The 19,643-nt window shown below is 53.0% G+C and overlaps 3 protein-coding genes across 7 annotated transcripts; all 3 read right to left on the bottom strand.

Moving 5' to 3' along the window:
- Positions 1–258: 258 nt before the first annotated feature.
- On the bottom strand, positions 259–2,558 carry LOC111145957 (ribonuclease P/MRP subunit p25 like). Of its 2 annotated transcripts, none has more exons than XM_022501281.1 (2): positions 2,506–2,558; positions 259–1,099 (listed from the first exon to the last, which is right to left on the bottom strand). In XM_022501281.1, exon 2 carries the CDS (start codon positions 1,063–1,065, stop codon positions 574–576), a length of 492 nt encoding a protein of 163 aa, XP_022356989.1. In that variant the 5' UTR covers positions 1,066–1,099; positions 2,506–2,558; the 3' UTR covers positions 259–573. The 2 variants fall into 2 exon arrangements, with proteins under 2 accessions (XP_022356989.1, XP_022356990.1); XM_022501282.1 differs by lacking the exon at positions 2,506–2,558 and adding an exon at positions 2,269–2,367.
- A 1,537-nt stretch (positions 2,559–4,095) lies between these two features.
- Positions 4,096–10,252, bottom strand: LOC111145732 (dynactin subunit 3). Of its 4 annotated transcripts, none has more exons than XM_022500893.1 (7): positions 10,099–10,252; positions 8,724–8,808; positions 7,919–8,005; positions 6,262–6,345; positions 5,262–5,320; positions 4,608–4,667; positions 4,096–4,414 (listed from the first exon to the last, which is right to left on the bottom strand). In XM_022500893.1, the coding sequence occupies exons 1-7, from the start codon at positions 10,192–10,194 to the stop codon at positions 4,325–4,327; spliced, it is 561 nt and encodes a 186-aa protein (XP_022356601.1). In that variant the 5' UTR covers positions 10,195–10,252; the 3' UTR covers positions 4,096–4,324. The 4 variants fall into 4 exon arrangements, with proteins under 4 accessions (XP_022356601.1, XP_022356604.1, XP_022356602.1 ...); XM_022500895.1 differs by having other exon boundaries at positions 4,334–4,414; positions 4,608–4,698; positions 10,099–10,223; XM_022500896.1 differs by lacking the exon at positions 6,262–6,345 and having other exon boundaries at positions 10,099–10,223.
- A 1,116-nt stretch (positions 10,253–11,368) lies between these two features.
- LOC111146090 (AT-rich interaction domain 3C) lies at positions 11,369–18,002 on the bottom strand. Its single transcript, XM_022501474.1, has 7 exons — positions 17,356–18,002; positions 15,443–15,515; positions 13,473–13,656; positions 13,042–13,331; positions 12,278–12,460; positions 11,995–12,084; positions 11,369–11,534 (listed from the first exon to the last, which is right to left on the bottom strand). The coding sequence occupies exons 1-7, from the start codon at positions 17,668–17,670 to the stop codon at positions 11,434–11,436; spliced, it is 1,236 nt and encodes a 411-aa protein (XP_022357182.1). The 5' UTR covers positions 17,671–18,002; the 3' UTR covers positions 11,369–11,433.
- Between the last annotated feature and the right edge of the window lie 1,641 nt (positions 18,003–19,643).

Raw genomic sequence — 19,643 nt, forward strand, 5'->3', positions numbered from 1 at the left:
TTATGGATGGGATCACTAAGGCTCAGAGTACTACTTGCCCAAGTTCACAAAGCAGTAACTTACTAGCAAATGGCAGAACTAGGATTCAAATACAGGTAGTCAGTACTTGAGACCATGACCTTAATCACTACATTGTAAATCACTACCATGTAAAAAATGCTGCAAAAGAAAAATGTCCCTAAATTAGGGGTGGGATGGAAGGGTACAGGGACTCCCCCTTCTTTATTCTCACCTCCACATAGCAGGTCAAGCAGAGGCTCATCAAACAAATGGGCAGAACGTTTATTTCCTAACCCACTCCCTGGATCTCTGTCAGAAGAAAGGACAGAGGCACAGTAGGTAGAATGCCAAGTAAACCCTTCTTAAGCAATCCAGACCCCAGCTGAGACTGCACACCTGTAACTCTTCGTAGCAGTCCCTTTTCACACTCCAGAAAGAAGGGGAAGCAGGACAGGGAGGCCCATTTCTGTGGATTCAAGTCTTGTTGGGGATGTTCAACAGTTACAAGAGGCTTTCCTGAGGCAAAGCCATCTTAGACATTCGTGCGTGGAAAACAGCTTGCTTGGCACATCTTTAGGACCAGGTGTCACGAACTCTTCTTCGGGGTCGTGGACCACAGCTGGAGCTTGATGTGGGGCCCAGGCCAGGGGGTGCTCCTGGAGGCTGGTAGCCACACTCATTGGGGTCCAGGGGGTCCCGGCTGAGCAGTACCCACACTGCAGGTACATGGCGGCGCACCGTGAGGGGATCCAGGCCTGTGTCAGGTGAGACTGGCACCCAGCTGTCCTCGGTCTGCAGGAAGCGCAGCTTAGTAAGCTGATGCAGGCCCGGTACACGCCGCTTGACAATCTCAGCACAGCTGACTGCCTTCCCTGCAGCCCGACCAGAACCTGAGAACACCACATGCCGTGCACCACCACCCTCCAATCGACCCAGTGCCAGCCCCAATAGGTTGCGGATTTTGCTGCCATCTCGGACCCGCATCTCCAGGGTATCAGGAGGTAGCCGCGGCATTGGAGAAGGTGCTGGGAGTTCCACAGAGCCAGCTTTCCGGTAGTGCTCCATTCCACTTGCTGTTGTGTCTGAATTTCACGGTCCACTGCAGGGAAGTGTCAGATGAATGCTGGGCAATACGCCCCAAGCCATCCTCTAACCCCAGCTCTCCAGGAAATGGTCCCGCTCCTCATCCCAGACTTCCCAGGAACAGGACTGTATCCCCTCACCCCTGGCTTCTCAGCACAAGTGCCATGCCTACTTTATCCTGGGAAAAGGCAGTATCCCAAATGCCCCATTCTTCTGAACATAGCCATAAGCCTCCCTCCACCGTGCATTCCCTGACACAGGGCCAAATTCATCAAACACTGGGCTCTTTAGGATAGGCCAAGCCCCCTCATCCTAAGCTCCCTAGGACTGGGACTGAGCCTCCTTCACCTTGAGCTCCTTGGGACAGGGCTGTGCCCTTCAACATGGACTTCAAGTACCTCCATTTTTACCTCAACCTGTACTTTCTAATGAAGTTCTTTCCAGTTTATCTTTCTTCCAGTCTTTTTTTTTTTTTTTAAAGCTCTACACCCAACGTGGGGCTCCAACTCACAACCACCAAGATCAAGAGTTGCATGCTCTACTGAGCCAGCAAGGCACCCCTTTAGCTATCTTTTAACTCAGGCAAAAGACTCTGCAAGCAAAGCATCCCCTGATGGGAACCAAAACTACTCCTCAAGCAGTAAGGACTGTGTTAAGGCCAGCAAGATCCTCTTTGGCCCCAAGACAATGAGGACCTGCCTTTTACTGCCCATTGCACCTACAGACTGACTGCTGCCCCACGTTCTCCTTGTATAAATAGAAGCACTGTCAGCACTTCGAAGACAGTTTTTGAGTTTTTGAGACAGCACTAAGTCCGCTGTCTTCTCAGTGTTGGATCCACTGAAATAAAGTCCTTTCTTGTTTTATCGACACTCATCTCTCTGCCTTTGGATTTTGTCAGCTGGGAGTGGCAGAATCTGTTCTGTTCGGGACCCCCAGAGCCAGGTGCTTTTGCGTCCCTGTGCCCCGGTTACAACCTTGCCGCAGACTTTTGAAAACAAGACTAAGCGCCCCTCACCCACAGCTCTCTAAGACAGGGACAAGGACCCCTCACTCCGCTCGCAGAGGTTCCTACACTCCATGCTGCCTGGCAAGAGCAAAGAACCCTCCTCCACACGCTCCTCAAACAGAACTGAACCCCTCCCCCATTCCGGGATCCTAAGAATAGGGCCGAGCACCTCTCACCCTGAGATTCCCAGTGTTGATGCTCCCAACCCAGGTCACTCAGAAACTCAGAGGCTTGACGCGGGGCGCTGCGTGGGCTACTCCTAGAGCGTGGTCCACAGCACGGCCCCCTCCACCGCCACGGGCGGTCCAAAGCCCAGCATGCCTCAGACACCAAGGAGCCAGCCTCCGCTCTCCTCCCTGTACATCCAGACACCCGCATCACCGACCCCAAACCCGCCGCGCTCCAGCTCTCACCGCCACGGCTGCGCACACCTCCGGTTCAATATGGAGCCAAGATGGCGCGCACGCCAGGAGCGCGCCGAAGCCGCGGGGCCGCGCACGCCGGGTAGAGGCGGGACCTGCAGGGCCGTGGCCTACCAGGCTGTAGCCCGCGGTGCCTCAGCGGCAAAACCGAGGATGGGCTGGACGTCTAGGAGTGAGCTGAGCCAGGGCAGCCTGAGACCATGAACATACAGGCAGTCTCCGCTGTTACGCCCAGGGTAAGGGGTACCCCTACCGGGGCGCAGAAGAGCCCCGCGGAGAGGAGCCACCATCAGAGACTCGCGTCCCAAAGATGGGGAGGATCTGGCCCTGAGAAGATGGCCGGGGGGCGTCACCAGTAGAGCGCATGCAATAGCAAAGGCGAAGCAGTGGGTTTCACTTGACGGGGCAAGAGGTTCCGTTTGAAGTGGCTGCTGCTGCGCGGGGGAGAGCGTTGGTCACCGAGTTCTGAGCTTCGACCTCATCCTGTGGGCATGGCGAGCCACGGTGGCTTTTCATCAGGGGCCAGTCAAACCAGTTTGTGTGCACAGCTCACTTTGGCTGCCGCCAAAGGGGGTGGGAGCGGGGAAACTGGTCTGCAACCGCGGGTGAACAGTCGGCGGGGTGCCGGGGGCGTGCCCACGGAGACTCGTATGGTGCCTAGCGCATAGTAGAAGCTCAAATGTTTGTTAAATGATTTAAGAGAATGAAACAGAAATAGCAGTTGGAATAGAGAAAAGTAGATTAAGTTGGGAGATAATAGGAGGTAGGTTTGGTGAGTTGGTGACTGTACTGAGAAGAAGGGAAAAATCTAGGATGACTGCCAAGTTCCCATCTTAGGACATGCTGAATTTGAGATGCTAGCGAAACGGTGCAGGTGGGGTGGCGGGCGGGCAGGCAGCTCTGAAGGGGTTTGGGGCCACAGCGCTCCCTGAGACCACAAGGGGGCAGCAAACACTTGGTGGAGTGAGGCACTAATCTCCATCTCCGCTCCATCAAGCTCCCTCCGTCCCTATCCCAGCCACCCCCACCCCCACCCCTCCAAAAACAGACCATGCCCACCAAAGAGCCCAAAGCCCTGCAACCAAACCTATTCTGGGCTCCTCTTCCCGCTTAACAGCACCAAGTAAGCTTTTAAGAGAGAAACCTCAAGGATCCTGCCTTTGCACATGCTGCTCCCCTGGCTCCCGAATACCCTGCATATCACCTTCCAGGGCTGCCTCCCCCATCCCTTTCTCTTTGGTGCTCCAAAGGACCCAGTGCCCAACTGGTGGGATGGGTCTTTTCCTTGATCATCTCTGCAGCTAGTTTGTGCAGGGCAGGGATCACATCCTCCCCACCTAGCATGGTATCTGACATTTGGAGGATACTTGATAAATGTGAGATAAATGAATGCACAAACAAATCTTCCACTCATATTAATAAAATGAGAGTATCTGTGCTGAGAGCTCTACATCCCCCAGAAAGCTAGACCAGGATGAGTATCGCTCCTGGTCCAACCACTAGCAAGGCTGACAATTCTGCCCTCTACCACCCTCATCTTCACCATCATTCCCATCAAAGACCAGGAAGTTGGCACACACCTCCAGTGATTTCTATAGTTTATTGTCACTGGAATAGGACACTGATGTGGGGAAAGGGTGCAAATAGCAAACGTCAAGTAGCTAGAGCTCTGACCTCAGAGCCCCACCTGAATGCAGGTAGGCTGAGAATCCAGTAAATACAGAGCTGCCTCTGCCCTGTTACAAAGGCAGTTTAGCACATGGCCCTGGAGCCTGGCTGTCCTGGCCCACCCAGGAATGGGAAGCAGCCATCATTCCTCTGCTGGCTTCACTTGCTTGGCGGCCTCTAGCTGGCAAAGTAGCTCATCCCACTGCACAAACTGCTTGGAGAGAAGCATTGTCTGGTGGCAGGTCAAGGTGAGAACAAGAGCTTGAATGAGGGAGTGGAGAGATCTTCCACCTGCTAAAGGGTTGGGGAGGAGGGGAATAGACAGGGTCATTGGGATGGGGTAAAACAGCCAGAGCTGGAGATGGAACAAAAGGACAGGACTTTGGGCAGCATTCTTTAGGGGCCTGGCTGAGCAGAAAGGATACAGTCTTGTTGTATTCCTCCAGGAGAGCCTTGGACTCCTCAGTGATCTCCACACACTGGTCCTATGGGGCCAACATATGACAGAGAAAGGAGCTGGATAAAGTCCCCACTTCCCACTCACTTTCCTGCCTTATAAGGGGCCCTCACTCCCCATAAAGCCTAGAAAAGGTAGTGTTTAACCCCAGAGCCAAAAGGAGCAAATTTCTAGCAAGGCACAATCAAGCTCCAAGATGGGTACCTTAACAGCAGTCCTAAGGGGGTTGTGGACCACTCATTTAAGGAAATATTCCTGCTAGTTTATAGACATATATATACCTCCTTTCCTGTCCCCTACGTTTGAATCCTCTCTGAACTTTAATCTAAGGCCTGGGAATGGTAAAACAAAACAAAACAGAAAACAGCTCCTCCACTCATTGTCAAGGACACACCATCCCCAGAAATTCTTGGGCACCTCCCATTATCAACCTTCTGGTGTCTCAGAACAGTCCTACTCAGAGGCAAGAGACCTAAGGCAGATGGAAGATAAAGGATAAATCTTCAAGTTTCCCCTGGAGCTGACATGAGCGTAGCCTGAAGCTGCTTCCCCAGGTAGCACGGGTGGGGACTAGGAGCCTCACCACCTCTACTTTCCCTTCCAGTCCTCTCCCCTCCCATACCTGCTGCTGGATGTGGATCTGGGCCAAGCGCTGCAGGCGGGCAGCATGCTCAGGAACGGCTGTAAAACACAACACACACTGCCTGATGATGCTTGTGCCTTCCCCTGGGACTGCTCAATAGTCTATTAGGTCTTCAGCAGGATTAGAGTATTGAGTGGAGAAGCTAAGCAAACGCCAGCCTTCATCGACCACTGCAGCTAAAGGTGGCGGGGCTCCGTGCCCACCCATCTTACTCTAGGACCCAGAGGGGGTGAAGATACAGGCTCCTAGGAGAAAACAAGGAGGGGGTCCCCAGAGTTGCCCCATGCCCCCACCCCAGTGCTGTAAGCAGGATGAAGTAAAGAAAGCTTTGCCTATCATAGGATTTCTCCCTTTGCTCTCTGCCCAGTGGGACCAGGTCTGCCTGGAATAGGGAGCCTGCAGGTGGGTTGAAGATGAATGCCAGGTTCCTATGCTGGACACCTGGAATCCAACACCCAGAGCCTTGGCCACCATGCTGGGCCCTCAGCTTAAGGCTGTCAGACCCTCAGCAGATAGCTGATCAGGGGTAGGGATAGGGAACTGGGAAAAAATACCTCCAGAGACAGACAAGATGGATATCTGGATTCAATTAAAGTCACTGTCTGCCTGTAAAAACAGGCCCAGGGACTGCTCTGGGAAGTGCGGTGGGAAGAATTTACACACATTCACAAGCCTGGCAGGAACTCGGGCTTCACAGCACCATGCAGACAGATGCTGAGAGGGTGAGGAAGAAGGAATACCCAGAGTTGGGGGCTGCTGGACTTAAACTAGTGTCCTTAGGTCCAAACTGCCTGAGGTTCTGAAACTGACTCTGCTCTGGCCATTTTAATCCCAATGCAGGTAGCAGGTACCCCCAGGATGAGGGTAAAGATAAGGAACAGATTTAGCTTGAACCCAGGGCACCTGAGGCACAGGGAAGTCCTGGCCATCCACCCACCTCCCCAAGCAGAATAGTAGAGCTGCAGCCCCAAAGAGGTACCTTTGATGTGAGCGCTGTCCAGCATGGGCACCAAAGCCTCCACCTGCTCCAGGAGTGCAATCTGGGATAAGATAAACTGCTCCTCTGAGGCAAAAACAGACAAGGCAGTGAGGTAAGCCTGGGCACTGCTACTTCTATGTGAGGGGCTGAGAACATGGCAGGGGAGATGGCTGAGTCCTGGAGCATGGGGCAGCTACTCTGCCCACTGCCCCTTCTCTAGGTGCATATTCCCCCATTCTGCCCCCACCTCTCCTAGATGCCTCCGGTATGAGCCATCTTGAGCCCAAAGAGCCTCTACATTTCTCCAAATCCCACCTGTCTTAAAGTTTTAACTCTAGGGCCTCTTTCTCTAGCCTCCTATTAGCAAACTCAGTAAGTCCCTCTGACACCACAGGAGACAAAGTACTTCAGACTTGGGTCTCCATGCCCAAGGACTCCTGGGATGGTATGAAAGAGGAGACATGCGCCAGACTATCCGGCAGGTTCTGCTCAGTGGCCCTGAGAGGCAGGGACAATTACAAGCTTCTGGAGAGATGGGGCAGTAACAACAGAGCCCAGTGAGAAGAGCAGGATCTGGACTGGACCTGGCACAGGTGATTTCAATGGCTGCAGCGAGTAGGAAGCACATTCAAGAAGAGATGACTATTATGTCAAATGTTGGGAGGCAAGGATGCTTATCAATTAATAGAGGAAAAAGAAGTCAATTGGCTGAATTGGTGCAAAGAAAGCACAGGAAACAGCTGCATGGGAAGGTAGATCCACAGACTATAGAAGGCTCTGACTGGCAGGCTAAGGAATTAGGATTTTATTCTAGCAAGGAGAGAGATGGAGATGCTGAGGTTCCAAAGTAGACAAAGTAGCATATTGATGTGTTTGGGGAAGAGGATACTGGATCACATGCATGGAGAGAAAGACTAGGGTAAGGAAGAGGACTCGACTGTAACTATTCATGTATGAGGGGACAGACACTGAGGCAGTGGACAGGGAGGGATGGAGAGGCTGGACTCCATAGTTGGTGTAGGAGAAGATCTCCTGAACTTGGTACCTCAGCCATGGCAATGGTTTAAGGATGTCCTGGTTCACCACCATATACCTCACACCAAGGATGGTCTGGATCACAGCAGATGATCAGTCATTAAACATCTTTTGAATGAATGAACAAACAAAGGTACTTGGCAAGCCCTACCTCATGGAGTGGCTGACTAAACTGGGTAGCAGACATTGCCAGGTCTAGAACTATGAAATCCCAGTGCTTTCTCACATGAAAGAAAAATGTTGAAACTCATACCAATATTCTCGCCTCTCCCAAATGCAATGTTCTGCTCCCACCCTTTCCTAGAAGCTCTCCTGTCTAGTGAATGGAAGTGAGGAAGGTTCTGAAGGAAAATCCTAGAGATTGATCACTGATAGAACACTGAAGTAGTTCCCACTGTTGCTGGCACTATGGCCTGCAGCTGGCTCAGAATGATACCACACCCAAAGCCTACTAGAGGACTACATGATGACCTCAGGCCTCAGCCCAGAGCTAGGCCAGAATTCCAGATGCAGATTCCAGAGCTGTATCCATGAGAGAACTGTCAGGGTGGCCATCTCTGTGCCCAGCTTCCCCCACAAACCATAATCCCCAGATGCATGTGCATACATTGTCCAGCGCTACCTGCTAATATGAACTGCAGCTTAGAGGCATCAGGTATGGCAATGCGGTCAATGTATTCAGGATCCAGATATTTGATCAGGTCTTCAACTAGAAAAGAAGCAAGATGGAAAATGGGATGGGGCTGGGGAGTGGGGAATCTGTCTTATGAAGGATATTAGGGGATATTAGAAGGATATCAGTGGTCAACCTTGGGGAGAGCCTTGAGTGGGAAGATGACATCCACAGTGGCCATCAGCAGACCTCCATCAGGCCTCATCTCCCTTTCTCTCCCCTCTGACCACGTCCTGGTTAACCTCAGCCTTTACAGATGGGAACAACTGCCTCCACTATTCTGGGGCCCTCACCTTTCCCACTGACCTATCTTCAACAAAGGTGGAAGGTCCCTTGCCCCTTAGTGCCACCAAGACAAGTCAGAGCTTTTTCTAATTTTTAGGTTGCTTGCTTTGACATAGCAAAAAGGTATGGCTAAAAAAAATAAGGTATGGGAAAAAAAAAATTAGACCCTGGGGCTCTCAGGATCTAATTTCTTTCCTGCCTTTGAACCTTGCCTATGGAAATCCCATATCTCTCCTCCTTACTCTACCAAGAGGATCTTTGAGGCAGAGTCTTATCCCATAACTTAGGACACTATCATGGGCTTGGAGTTTAAGCACAACACCCCACTTTACCATTTCAGCAAGAAAACATCTTCACATTCTATCCCTATAGGGCAATTCCAGTGACCTACTGGGCTGGAGGGCAAGGACCACATCCCACGAAGCACGGGCATAGGAAGGTCAGGCAGGCACCCTATGGAATCACTTACTCTTTTTGTACAGAATCTTCACTCTCTCCCTCTTGCTGGCAATGTTCCCCAAAGCCACCTGTACCTTGACTAGGCCATCAGCCACCTGTAAGAGGATTGAAAGTTAATTCCAAGATTCACCTCTTGACTCAAGGCTTGAAAGAGGTAAAAAACACTCATTCCCTCAGACTCCCAAATCTCCTTGTCCCAGCAAAGTAGGCTGGCCCCTTCTTTTGCCTTAAAGGAGATGCAACCCCACCTTCCGGGAATCCTCAGTGTGAAGGGAAAGATAATCATGTAGTCCTTGGGAAGCTTCAAGTCTGATTAGGGAGATAATTAGCTATAATTGCATTCATAGGGCATTAGTATATCCTATATATTATATTCCCTGGTTCCTATCTCTCTAGCTGAACCTACCTAGACTTTAGGGGTAGAGGGTGTGGAGTCCCGATATTAAAGTGTTAAACAAAGGGAGAGGCTATAGGAGTGAATGATCTCACCCAGGTTTCTAAAACCTGTATTTTAGAATACAGGATAAGGAATGCCAATATGCAAGGGTCGAATATATGGGGAGGCAAATAGGACTAAGCAGCAACAGCTATAGAGGAAGGAGAAAAATTAGGATTTAGTGTCATAGATGTCAACTGAAGCAAATGTTTTGAGAAATCAGTTCTCAAATGGGGCATAATCTGTTACTGACAACTAATTCCAGAAGAAATGTACAAAAGACATCATTACCTCTGATGCACTTAACGCCAGGGAATGCCTGACACTCCGCCTTCAGTAAAAGATCTTCTCATAGTAAAAAGGGGATGAGGGGGTGGGGGTTGAGAGAACTAAGCTTCACGGTTGTCAAAATCCAGTCACTGGTGTGAAGGAGTCCGGTCCATATCTCAACATGGGGTACCCAATCTCTTTCCCGCCTAGTCCTGGCTCTTTCAGACCTCGCCTCCCATCCCGGGGGCCTTCCTTATCCACCTTTGCTCTGCCTCCTCTGGTGTCCCATGGCTTTCCTTCTGTACAGTATTTAGCAATTAATGACGCAGCGCTCTGTGACGGCCCTTCCACTGCGGACTCCAGCTCTTCATGATACTCTCTCTAGTCAGTTTCTCGAGTGTGTTAGGTCTCCCCAAGCTAGTCCGCGAGGACAGAGGAGGCGTCTTAGTCAGAGTTCACACCGAGCCCATTGCAATTGGTGCTAATAACCCGCAGTGCACGCCATATGAAAATGGACCCCGAGGGTCCGATAAGCTCTGGAAGGTTTCGAACCTTTATTATGTCAAAAGCCAGGCTGCGGGAGATTAAACTGGAGTGGTAGCATCCATCCCAAGGACCAGGCCAGTAGACCGCTCTTGCTCTGCCCCAAAAAGAGAGCACTGGAAACCAGATCGCTCACCTTCCGCGAGCCGCGCGGCCCGCCCGACCCGTACACCCAGCGCTCCAGTTCCTCCACACGGGCCTGTAGCCGCTGCACATCAGTCACAGCCGCCATAGCTACTGCCACCCCGCCTCAGCCGGGGATCAACCAGAAGGCGGGACATCCGGCCAAATAGAGAAGGTTGGCTAATCCGAGTGCGTGGTTGAACCACGATACAGGAAGTGTCGTCACGATTCAGCCCTCCGATGCCGGAAGTGACCGACAGGGCCCGTGAAAGATGTCAAAAGCTGTCTGGTTACCTAGGCAACGGTTACCCTAGCCAAGTTGTCAAGCCCTACCTTAGCTTCCAGCTTCTGCTTGTCAAGACAAGGTTTTGCCTTTCTTCTAATTCCAGGGTACCGGAAAGGTTTCCCACCCTATTCCCCGAGATTGCCCATATAAATACACCTATTTTTAAAGGATTGATCCTTTCCCATAGATCAGTAGGAGACTCCCTGGGATACCACAATCAAGAGTCTTAGAGGTTCAAGCGATTAAATGTCTTGCCCAAGGCCACCCCACACTCTAGTAGTAGAATCAGGATTTGAACTCAGGCAGTCAGAGTCATGAAATACAGCCCCTCTATTTTCCTTCCTTCCTTCCTTTTAAAAAAAGATTTTATTTATTTATTTGACAAATCACAAGTAGGTAGAGAGGCAGGCAGAGAGAGGGGGCTCTCCTGAGCAGAGAGTCCGATGAGGGGGCTCGATCCCGGGACCCTGAGACCACGACCTGAGCCAAAGGCAGAGGCTTAACTTACTGAGCCATCCAGGCACACACACCCCCAGCCCCTCTACTTTCATGGACCTTTGCTGTTCTCTCGTCCCCTCTGAGAACCTCTGACCTCAACCCCCAGACCCAAAGAAAAAGGAGAGAAGGCACTGGAGAGGGAGGGACTGCAGCTTTATTGTTCAGATGTGACCTGAGGGACGACTCCTTCACAACACCCCAACCTAACCCTTCACATGGCTTCTGAAGAGAAGCAGGTATGTTTTGAAGAGGTGGGGTCCTAGAGATGACATCGACACAGGGAGGCACATGAGATGACTGAGGTTACTGGGGGCAGAAATCTTTGGTAGATGCTGATGCTGTTGGGGTCAGGCAGGGAAGAGATGCTCTCCCTTTACAATGAGGTAGATGTAACATTGAAAGAAAACTCTTTGGCTTCAATCCCACATGGCATCTTGGGGGGGGGGGGTCATGTCCCAGGGCTGGGTCCTAGAGTGGGCACCCTGAAAGAATCAAGGTGTGGGGGATGTCTCCTCCCCTCCCCTCAGCATTGGAGCTGGGACTCTTAATTCCAAGTGGGAGTTCTCATGGTGAGGTGCTGGAAGGGGATCCTGTAGGGAGAAGAGGTGCAGGGTTGGTTGGACCCTGGGAAGCTGGCACAGGCTGGCGACGGGCAAAGAGGACACCTGACAAAGGGGTGAGTAGATGGTAGAGGGAAAACACAGGCAGGAAGGAGTGGGCACAGAAACAGAAGAGGAAAACAAAAGTCAGTGTCTTGATTGTTAGAACACCACACACATATCCTTGCCACAAACCAATGAGGACAAACCCCTTAGGTCAGTGGAGACTCCTATGCCAATATAGATACCCTCAAACAGGTAAACAAGAAATATTTACACTGATACATAGGCCCATGACAAGGCAGACATCCCATGGTACCCATGCCAGAGAGGTCATGCCTTAGACCCCATGCCATTGTAGACACCACTTTAACCCATGCCATTGTAGCAATCCCCTGACCACCACATTACCCATGCAAGTTTGGATATCCCTGAACCTCATGCTAGCTGAGAAATTCTAAAATCCCCATGCCAGAGCAAATACCCCTGACCTCATGCCAGTATAGACAGCCTGCAGTACCCATACCAGTGTAGACCACCCCGTTGATCTCTAGTGCCATGTTGATACTGCTGATACCACTGCCTGCCAGATTGAGAGGCCCATCCAGCCGCTCTTCTGTCCAGGAGGGGCAGGGAGTCACATTTTGGAGAATCAGGCTTCAGACTTATAAGCTCCCCCCTCCATCCTTATAGACAACCCCCATTCCACTTCTGCCCAACACCTATAATCATACAGTTGTCTATTGAGGGATCTTTCTGCCCCACCTCCAACATCTATGTTCTCCTTCAGTGCACAGACCCCTCCTCACCCCTCAGGGGAACCTTGCCACGGGGCAGGAAACTGGGGGGAACTCCAGGTCGAGGTGGGTCCATGTTCCCCATCAGCACAGCCCTCTTCTCTGGCGGCTCCTCTGGTGCCAACTTCTCCCTTGCAGTTCCCAAAGCCAGGCCCACAGGCAGTGCCAGTCGAGGGGCTGGAATTCCGCTTTCCTCTGGAAGAACAGGTCATTCAACTCTCTGGACCAACCAACTCTGCCTCTGCATTTGGTTCACCTCCCAGGCCTGGGACCAATGAAGGTTACCCAAGCTGAAGCACCAAGTGTGATCTGCCTCGCCCCCGCCCCGCCCCATCCAGAGTCTCAGCCTCGAGGCTCTGAAGCTGGCGAGCCCAAAGGGCCAACATATGCCTAGGTTGGTCCAAGATAATGTGGGGGCTTTCCTTGTTCTTAGTTATTAAATAATACAGGTCACAGGAGGCAAAAACTACATGCAAATAGGAGCCCAAGTTGGACAGGTGTGGAATGGACCTCCTCTAGATAAATGGCCTTTTTCTGAGCTTCAGGCCCACATCGCAGTAACCTGTACCCCAGACCTCCCACGGCTTCATTGACCCCAAACCTCGGTACATCTGAACCTTAGCGATCGGCAAACCCCAGCGCCCTGTCAGTCCTTACTGCCCTCATACCTCAATGCCTCCCAGACTTCAGAGTCGCCACATTTTAATGTTCTCTATATTTCAGCACACCCCCTAGGTCTCAGAGACGCCCAAACCTCAGCCCCTCTCCCCTCACACCTTTCTTAATGGGGCTCGGGCTCAGCTGCGCGCAGGCGTGGGCGGGCAGGCCTGAGGCGGAGCCCTGGGCAGCACCGGGGCTGGGCGTAGGCGTCAGCTGGGCGGCGCCCGGAACCGAGAGGTGGCCCGGGGTTCCCCGAGGGGTAGGCCCAGCTAAGCCGTAGAGCGGGGCGGCGGTATAAGCCTGACGACGGCCCTCGCGTCGGTTGCTGTCGATGGCTGCCTGGAGCTCCCCCGGGGAGCTGAGTGCCTGCGTCTCGCACTCGTAGGGGTACAGGTACTTCATGTACCTAGGGACGGACGAACAAGGCAGGGTGGGTGGGAGGCTGGACCCAACTGATCAAGCCCACCACGAAAGTACCCCTGGGCCCTCCACGCTCTGTGGTCCCCTTCCCGCGCCTTCCCCGATACGCTCGCGCGCCTGGCCTCACTGGGTGCGTAGTGTGAAGGCTGCCGACGTGATGGTGGTGGGCAGGCTGAGGCCGCGCGTGACCTCCCGCCACACCTTGCGGTTGATGACTTCCACCAGGCCACCTTTGGCTGTCACCAGACGGAAGAGCGCGTACAGGTCCAGCACCTGTTTTGCCATGATGGGCACACGGTTCACTGGCGTCCCTGGTGGGAGGTGGACAGAGAGTCAGGACATTAAGACTGAGATCCTGTCTGCGGACATCCTCAAGGACTGAAGGAGTCAGTTACCTGGGCGAGGCCAGGGTACAGCGCAAGACCTCTGAGAAAAGGGAATAGGGAGGGATGGGGAGGTGAGATTCCAGGCAGAGTCCACAGAGTCCCCAAGCCCTGCATTGTAGCAGGAAGGACAGGAAACTAGATCAGGGGTCGGCAAACTTCAGTAAAGGTCCAGACGGTAAATATTACAGGCTTTGAGGGTCAAACCTCCTCTATCCGAACTACTCCATTCTGCCATAGATTGAAAGCAGGTATAGAGTATATTTATAGGAATGGGCCCGGCTGTGTTGCAATAAAAACTTTATTTACAGACCCTGAAATTCGAATTTCACATGTCCTGAAATGTCATTCGTCTTTTAATTTTTTCCCACTATTTAAAAATGTAAAAACCATTCTAATCCCGCTGGCAGCTAGATTTGGCCAGCAGGCTTAAGTTTGCCGACCCCTGGGGTAGACTCCTGGGGTAGACCGTAGTAAGGACTTCCTGATAGTGCTGAAGAGCTGGACTCCCCTAAGTAGGGGCCCCAGGATGGCTGCCCGAGACCGGGGGATAGGTGATAGGAGAAGCAGCAGCCCCCAGCTCGGCTCGCCAACTCCGCAGCTCACGCCGCCCCCGCTGGCCAGTCCTGACAAAGGGGCCTGTCTGCGCTGAGCGATGGGCCCCAGTTAATTCCTTACCGATCCCGTCCCCTTCCGCCGCCGCCTTTGGACCCGAACAATTAGCTGCGGCCTGATTAATGGGGGGAAATTATCGGTCCCGCGGGACCTCCTCCCTCAGCAGAGGGAGCGGAGGGAGGCAGGGACCGGAGGGAGGCAGAGCTCCCGGCCTGAGGGTGATGGGAGGGAATGCTGGGACCTGCTCAGACCACCCTACCCCACTTCCCCAGCGGAGGCAGACCTCGAGAATGACTGGGCCTCCCAGGGAAGCAAAAAAGACCTGGGGTCCCACTGATGCTCCCTGGCTAGAAAGGATCCCAAAAGAGGATGCTGGGCCTGCAGTGGGAGCCTGGGGGAATTTGACCCGCAGCTGCCCCAAGGGGGGGGGGGGGTGCAGTGCAGCTAGTTAATTAGTGGCTTATCAGGCCAAGCTCCGAGTGAGTTAATTAGCTTTGTAGAGAGAGATAATGAGTCAGTCTTCCGACCCATGAATCTGGGGAGAAGCCTAAGTGATGGACTGCCGCCCACCCTGATCTCCTGGACCCTTGCATTTTCTTCTAGCTCTGAGATTCCTGGAAAGGAATTCCTCCTCCTCCACAACCCCAAATCACATGGTCCCCAGCCTACCCCTTGGGAAGTCCTTCCTTCAGTCTAATCCCAGTCCTTCCTGCTGTGGAGCACATTGGGTTTCCCCTGCCTAAAGCAAGGGGAAACTGAGGAGAGACAAGGCTGGACAAAGGGCCACTGAAAGAGGAACAAGGCATTCCCAGCCTCCCAATCCTGGGAACCCCCCCAAGCCAACCCCCTACCAGTTCCCCCTCCCACCCTCCCAATTGATCCCACACTCATTAACCTGCCAGTGGGCTGGCCACTAATTAATCCCTGGGTGGAGGAGGGGGGCAAGGTCAGAGGTTAAAGATGCTATTGAGGGCCCAAAGGATAGGTGTTGCCAAGCTCAGGCCTCTGCAGAGAGGACCCAACCTAGGGACTAAACCCTGGGGTCTCCCTTCCTCAAAACTGGTAAGTAGGGGTCCTTCCCTTACATCACCCCACTCACCCCTCTTCTGCATGAAGCTAAACAGGTCATCCAGAAATTCCTTCCTCTTGGGGTCTGCATCAAGCTCGTACAGCTGGGGAAGGACTGAGGTCATTTTTTCAGCTCCATTGGCTTCCCCCCGCCCCCTGGAACCCCAACTCAGGTTATACCCTGAATAAGGGTTCTTAGTGAAAGGGTGAGTAGGGTCTGAAATGTGGACTCCCTGGCATTAGACTCTCTCCCTGTAAGGGTAGGTAGGGGCACTTTTTTCTAATATACGCAGAGACCCTCCACTGGCCAGGCAGGCCCTGGGAAACTCAAACGATTCCTCTGGGGAATAGGGGACTGAGAGGAAGCTTAGGAGGCCCAGCCTGCCCTCCAGGGCATGCACAGAGCCCTAGGGAGGAAGTCAGGCTAGGAGAGTGCATCACATTGAAGAAACTGACAGATGTCTCTGAGGCACTCATTTACTCTTGCTCATTCCTGCAAAGGCTTCTTGGTTTTCACATCTCCATGTATCAAGGCTGGGGACGAAGGGCAGAGATACCTCTAAACCATTCCTCAGGCAGAGTAGATGCTCAGAAGCTCCTGGATTGAAACTTGGAGCCCCTCAGCCCACCTTCTGGTCTCTTTCCAGGGACAGTGACCTCTCCACTATAGAGGCTGCCACAGAGGTAATGGCCCTGCACCACCCAGGACCTGTGGGGTCAGAACTTGGAAGGCCCAGAGGTCATTCCACACATTTCCAGTCACCTGGAGCCTCATCTCCAGTTTCACCTCCCAAATACCACCCAGGAGAAACAATCCCAAGAGTAACGGTCATTTACCCAGAATAACAGTCCCTGAGTAACACCAATAGGTAACATTCCATTACCCAAGAAGAACTCTCAGAATAAAAAAAAAAAAAAAACACCCATAAGTAACAAACCCTAGAGTTTCACGTTAGACCTACACTCCCACAAGAACTGAGCCTGAAGTATTAGATGGATACAAACAAATAACACACATGCTCTCCAAGTAATAATTCCCAGAATTACAGCCAGAAGAAACAGTCGCTAGAACCACAGAGCTCTGAATAACTCTTCCAGTTTGACACTAATGCCACAGAGTACTAGGCACAGATGAATACTTCTGGAAAATACCCAAGACCAACATCCTACAAGTAACATTACCAGGACAACACACCTAGAGTCAGAGTCCCTCATAATACCCTCATAGTGACAACCTGAAGCAGTGCCTTAGAATAACAACCAGATGCATTCCACAGAGAGGAAGAACCTCAAATTAAGGCTCTATGAGTAAGATCTTGTCATTCCCAGCTGTGCAGGAGTCCTTTAGTCACACTGTGGCTGTAGTGGCCATCACAGACTAGGAACTGTCACCCACAGACTTCAGGCCAGGGAGAGGTTTGGATGAGGGCAGTGCACCAGGGAAGAGATGAGGGGGCTATCAGCTTGCCAGAGGACTAGCAACCTCCAGCCTACTTCAAAAGACAGAAATAGGCAGCCCAGGAAACCCAAACTGGTTGCTGGAATATGACCTTATGACTTGATGTGGGAGAAGGGAGGATAAGATGGTTCTGGCACTGGAATCCTCATTTCTCAGATCCCGCTCCCTCAAAAGAATTCTCGAAGCTCCTCACCCCTCCCACTTTTCCTTCCAGCCTCACCAAAAGCCTCTAGTCTGTCATGCCTCCATGTTTCTGGGCGTCTCCTGCACCTTTCAGTGTGTGCCTATGCACTTCTTTCCATGTCTCTGGATGTCTGTTTCTCCCTTCCTGTCATTTTCTATTTTTCAGTCTTCCCCCTCTCTCCAAGTCTCTGTCTCTGTCTTTCCATCCTGCAGAGGGCAGTGGGGGTGGGTGGGCTAAGAATCCCCTGGTTTTGCCTTTGCCCAGAGAAAGGGGAGAGGGCCTGACATCGAGGGGGTCCTACCTGCTTGAACTGTTCCTCGTAGGTCCATTCATGGGGATGAGGTCCAGGGGGTTGGCTGGAAGGTGAGCTGGGGCCCCGTGTCCCTGGACGGCTCTCCTCGGCTGCCTCCTCCTCTGCCCCGGCTTCCTCCCCTTCCTCATCCTCTTCAGCATCCTCCTCTTCTTCAGTCCCAACCTCCCCCAAGGCCCCCTCAGGGGCCTGCAGGGTCCGGGGGCCAGGCAAAGGAGGTAGTGGTGGTGGCAGTGAGCGTGGGGGGGCCAATGGCCCCACCCCTTGGGCCAGGCGGGCTGCCTGCTGCCTCTGCAGGGCCTCCATTACAGCTTCCAGGCGCAGTCCCCCCGCTGGTGAGGGGGCTGGCACCAGGCGGGGCCCAGAGGAAAGGGCCGCCTGTGGGGGTGGGAATTATGAGTGTTGGGCCCTGCTGCCCCCACAACCCCCAGCACAAGAGGAGCTGGTCACTGTTTCAGGGAAGTGTAAGGGGGCCACAAGAAAAAAAGCAGAAAGATAGCTTTCCCAGAGATCGACAGACAGAGGTAGAAAGAACAGGAGAGACAAGAAACAAGACCCAAAGAGATGGAAAGGGACATTGACAGAGGACAGGTAGAGACAGCAGATCAGAGAGGGTGACAAGGACCAAGAAACAGAGAGAAGGAGAGGGGAGTGGGGAGAGAAGGCGAGAGCAAAAGAGAGATCCAATGGAGAGACAATGACAGGAGAGGTACAGAAATAGAAATAGAGATGAGACTGAGAGATAATGAGAGATAGTGGGAAGAGACAGAGATATCCAGCAAACACAAGAGCGAAGAGACAGAAGTAGGGAGAGATGAGATTGATAGAGATGCTGGGTAAAGAGGGAAGGTAAGAGACATAGAGAAGCAAGAGATAAATAACAAGACCTGAGTGACAGGCAGTCAGTCCAGAGAGGGACAGGGACAGAGACAGAGCTGGAGAGACAGACAAATAGTGAGACAGTGGTTGAGAGGGACCGGGAAATAGCGACGCAGCACGAAGGAGACAGAGACTGAAGAGAGACAAGAGATTAGAAGGAAACAGGGCGAGACAGTAAATAGGGGGAAATAGAGACAGAAGCAAGGAAACAGACGGAGAGACGAGGCAGAGGCGCAGAGGACCAGCACTGAGGAGGCGCGGGAACAGTGGGCGGCGGGGACAGAGCCTGGGACCGGGCGGGCTAGGGACCACGACCACGGGGTCTCGACGCCCGCTCTCTGGCTCCCCACGGCCCGCGGCGCACTCACCAGCCTGGCGCGGCCCGGTGCCCCCGGCGTCTCCACGGCGCTCCCTCTGCTCCGCCCGCCTCTCGGGCAGCCACTTGCTCGGCTCGCTTCCCTGAGCGGGGTCGCCCGCCGTGCGCTCCTGCCGCCGTGCGCTCCTCTGGCCGCGGTGCGCTCACTAGCGGCTCTGCCGGCGCGGCTGCGGGGGCGGGACCCGACAGGGGCAGGGCGGGCGGGGGCGCCGGGGGAGAGGCCCCGGGGGCCTCTGCCGATCCCAGCCCCCCAACAGGTGTTTCCCCCTACATACTATCAGAAGAGGGGGAGGGGGCGCTGGAGAGCTGCCGGGGACCGTTCAAAGGAGAGTGAGGATTCTAACACCATTGGACTCTGGACCAGGGCCCCGTCACACCAAGTCGTGCCCCCCAAATCCACACTCAGTGCCTGGCATTCACACACAGATAACCGTGTTCACACCCTGTCACAAGTTCAGGCACATAGCCGCCCTGTCTCACATATCTGGTTACATGGACATTACAGCACCAGTGGCCTGGGCAGGTTGTGATCATGAGGGAGACTCAATCCGCAAGATGCTAGGTGAATGTGGAGGGCCTGCATAGAGCAAAAGCTTCCTCCTGCCCTGCCCAAGCGCTGTCCCCAACCGCAGGCACGCTGCAGCTTGCGCAGTCCGTGCCCACGGTGGTGAAGGCACACATCTGCACTGACACGCAGAGGTCCCTGAACTGCTTCAGCACCCACATCAGCAGGCTACAAACGCCACACGCAGATACATTCACACTTTGTTGTTGTTTTGTTTTAAAGCTTTTGTAATCTTCTGTTATGGACATTTTCAAACATATACCCAAGGAGAGTGAATAGTATTATGAACCTCTGGTATCCATCCCACATTTCAACTGTCATTCTTATCATTTTGCCAATTTTCACATGCTTCCTCAACCATTTTGTGTGTGACTCCACAGTTTCTATTTCCAGACCCCTTCAGCCAACTGTTCCAGGCCCACTCTACCCCCAGTGATCCCCCAGAGGCTGAGATTCTTT

The sequence above is a fragment of the Enhydra lutris genome, unplaced genomic scaffold, assembly GCF_002288905.1.
Source record: "Enhydra lutris kenyoni isolate GAN:26980312 unplaced genomic scaffold, ASM228890v2 scaffoldscaffold13, whole genome shotgun sequence".
In the NCBI taxonomy this organism is placed as follows: domain Eukaryota; kingdom Metazoa; phylum Chordata; class Mammalia; order Carnivora; family Mustelidae; genus Enhydra; species Enhydra lutris.

What these genes read in the sequence shown, in the direction of transcription:
- LOC111145957 (XM_022501281.1), bottom strand. Translation starts at nt 1,065, where the DNA reads ATGGAGCACTACCGGAAAGCTGGCTCTGTGGAACTCCCAGCACCTTCT.
- LOC111145732 (XM_022500893.1), bottom strand. Translation starts at nt 10,194, where the DNA reads ATGGCGGCTGTGACTGATGTGCAGCGGCTACAGGCCCGTGTGGAGGAA. An exon ending in GCTGCAGTTCATATTAGCAG is followed by an intron (nt 6,346 to 7,918) that starts GTAGCGCTGGAC and finishes TTTTTGCCTCAG; the next exon opens with AGGAGCAGTTTATCTTATCC. An exon ending in AGATCCACATCCAGCAGCAG is followed by an intron (nt 4,668 to 5,261) that starts GTATGGGAGGGG and finishes TTGGCCCCATAG; the next exon opens with GACCAGTGTGTGGAGATCAC.
- LOC111146090 (XM_022501474.1), bottom strand. Translation starts at nt 17,670, where the DNA reads ATGGAGGCCCTGCAGAGGCAGCAGGCAGCCCGCCTGGCCCAAGGGGTG. An exon ending in TAGCTTCATGCAGAAGAGGG is followed by an intron (nt 13,657 to 15,442) that starts GTGAGTGGGGTG and finishes ACCTCCCACCAG; the next exon opens with GGACGCCAGTGAACCGTGTG. An exon ending in CCCGAGCCCCATTAAGAAAG is followed by an intron (nt 12,461 to 13,041) that starts GTGTGAGGGGAG and finishes CTGTTCTTCCAG; the next exon opens with AGGAAAGCGGAATTCCAGCC.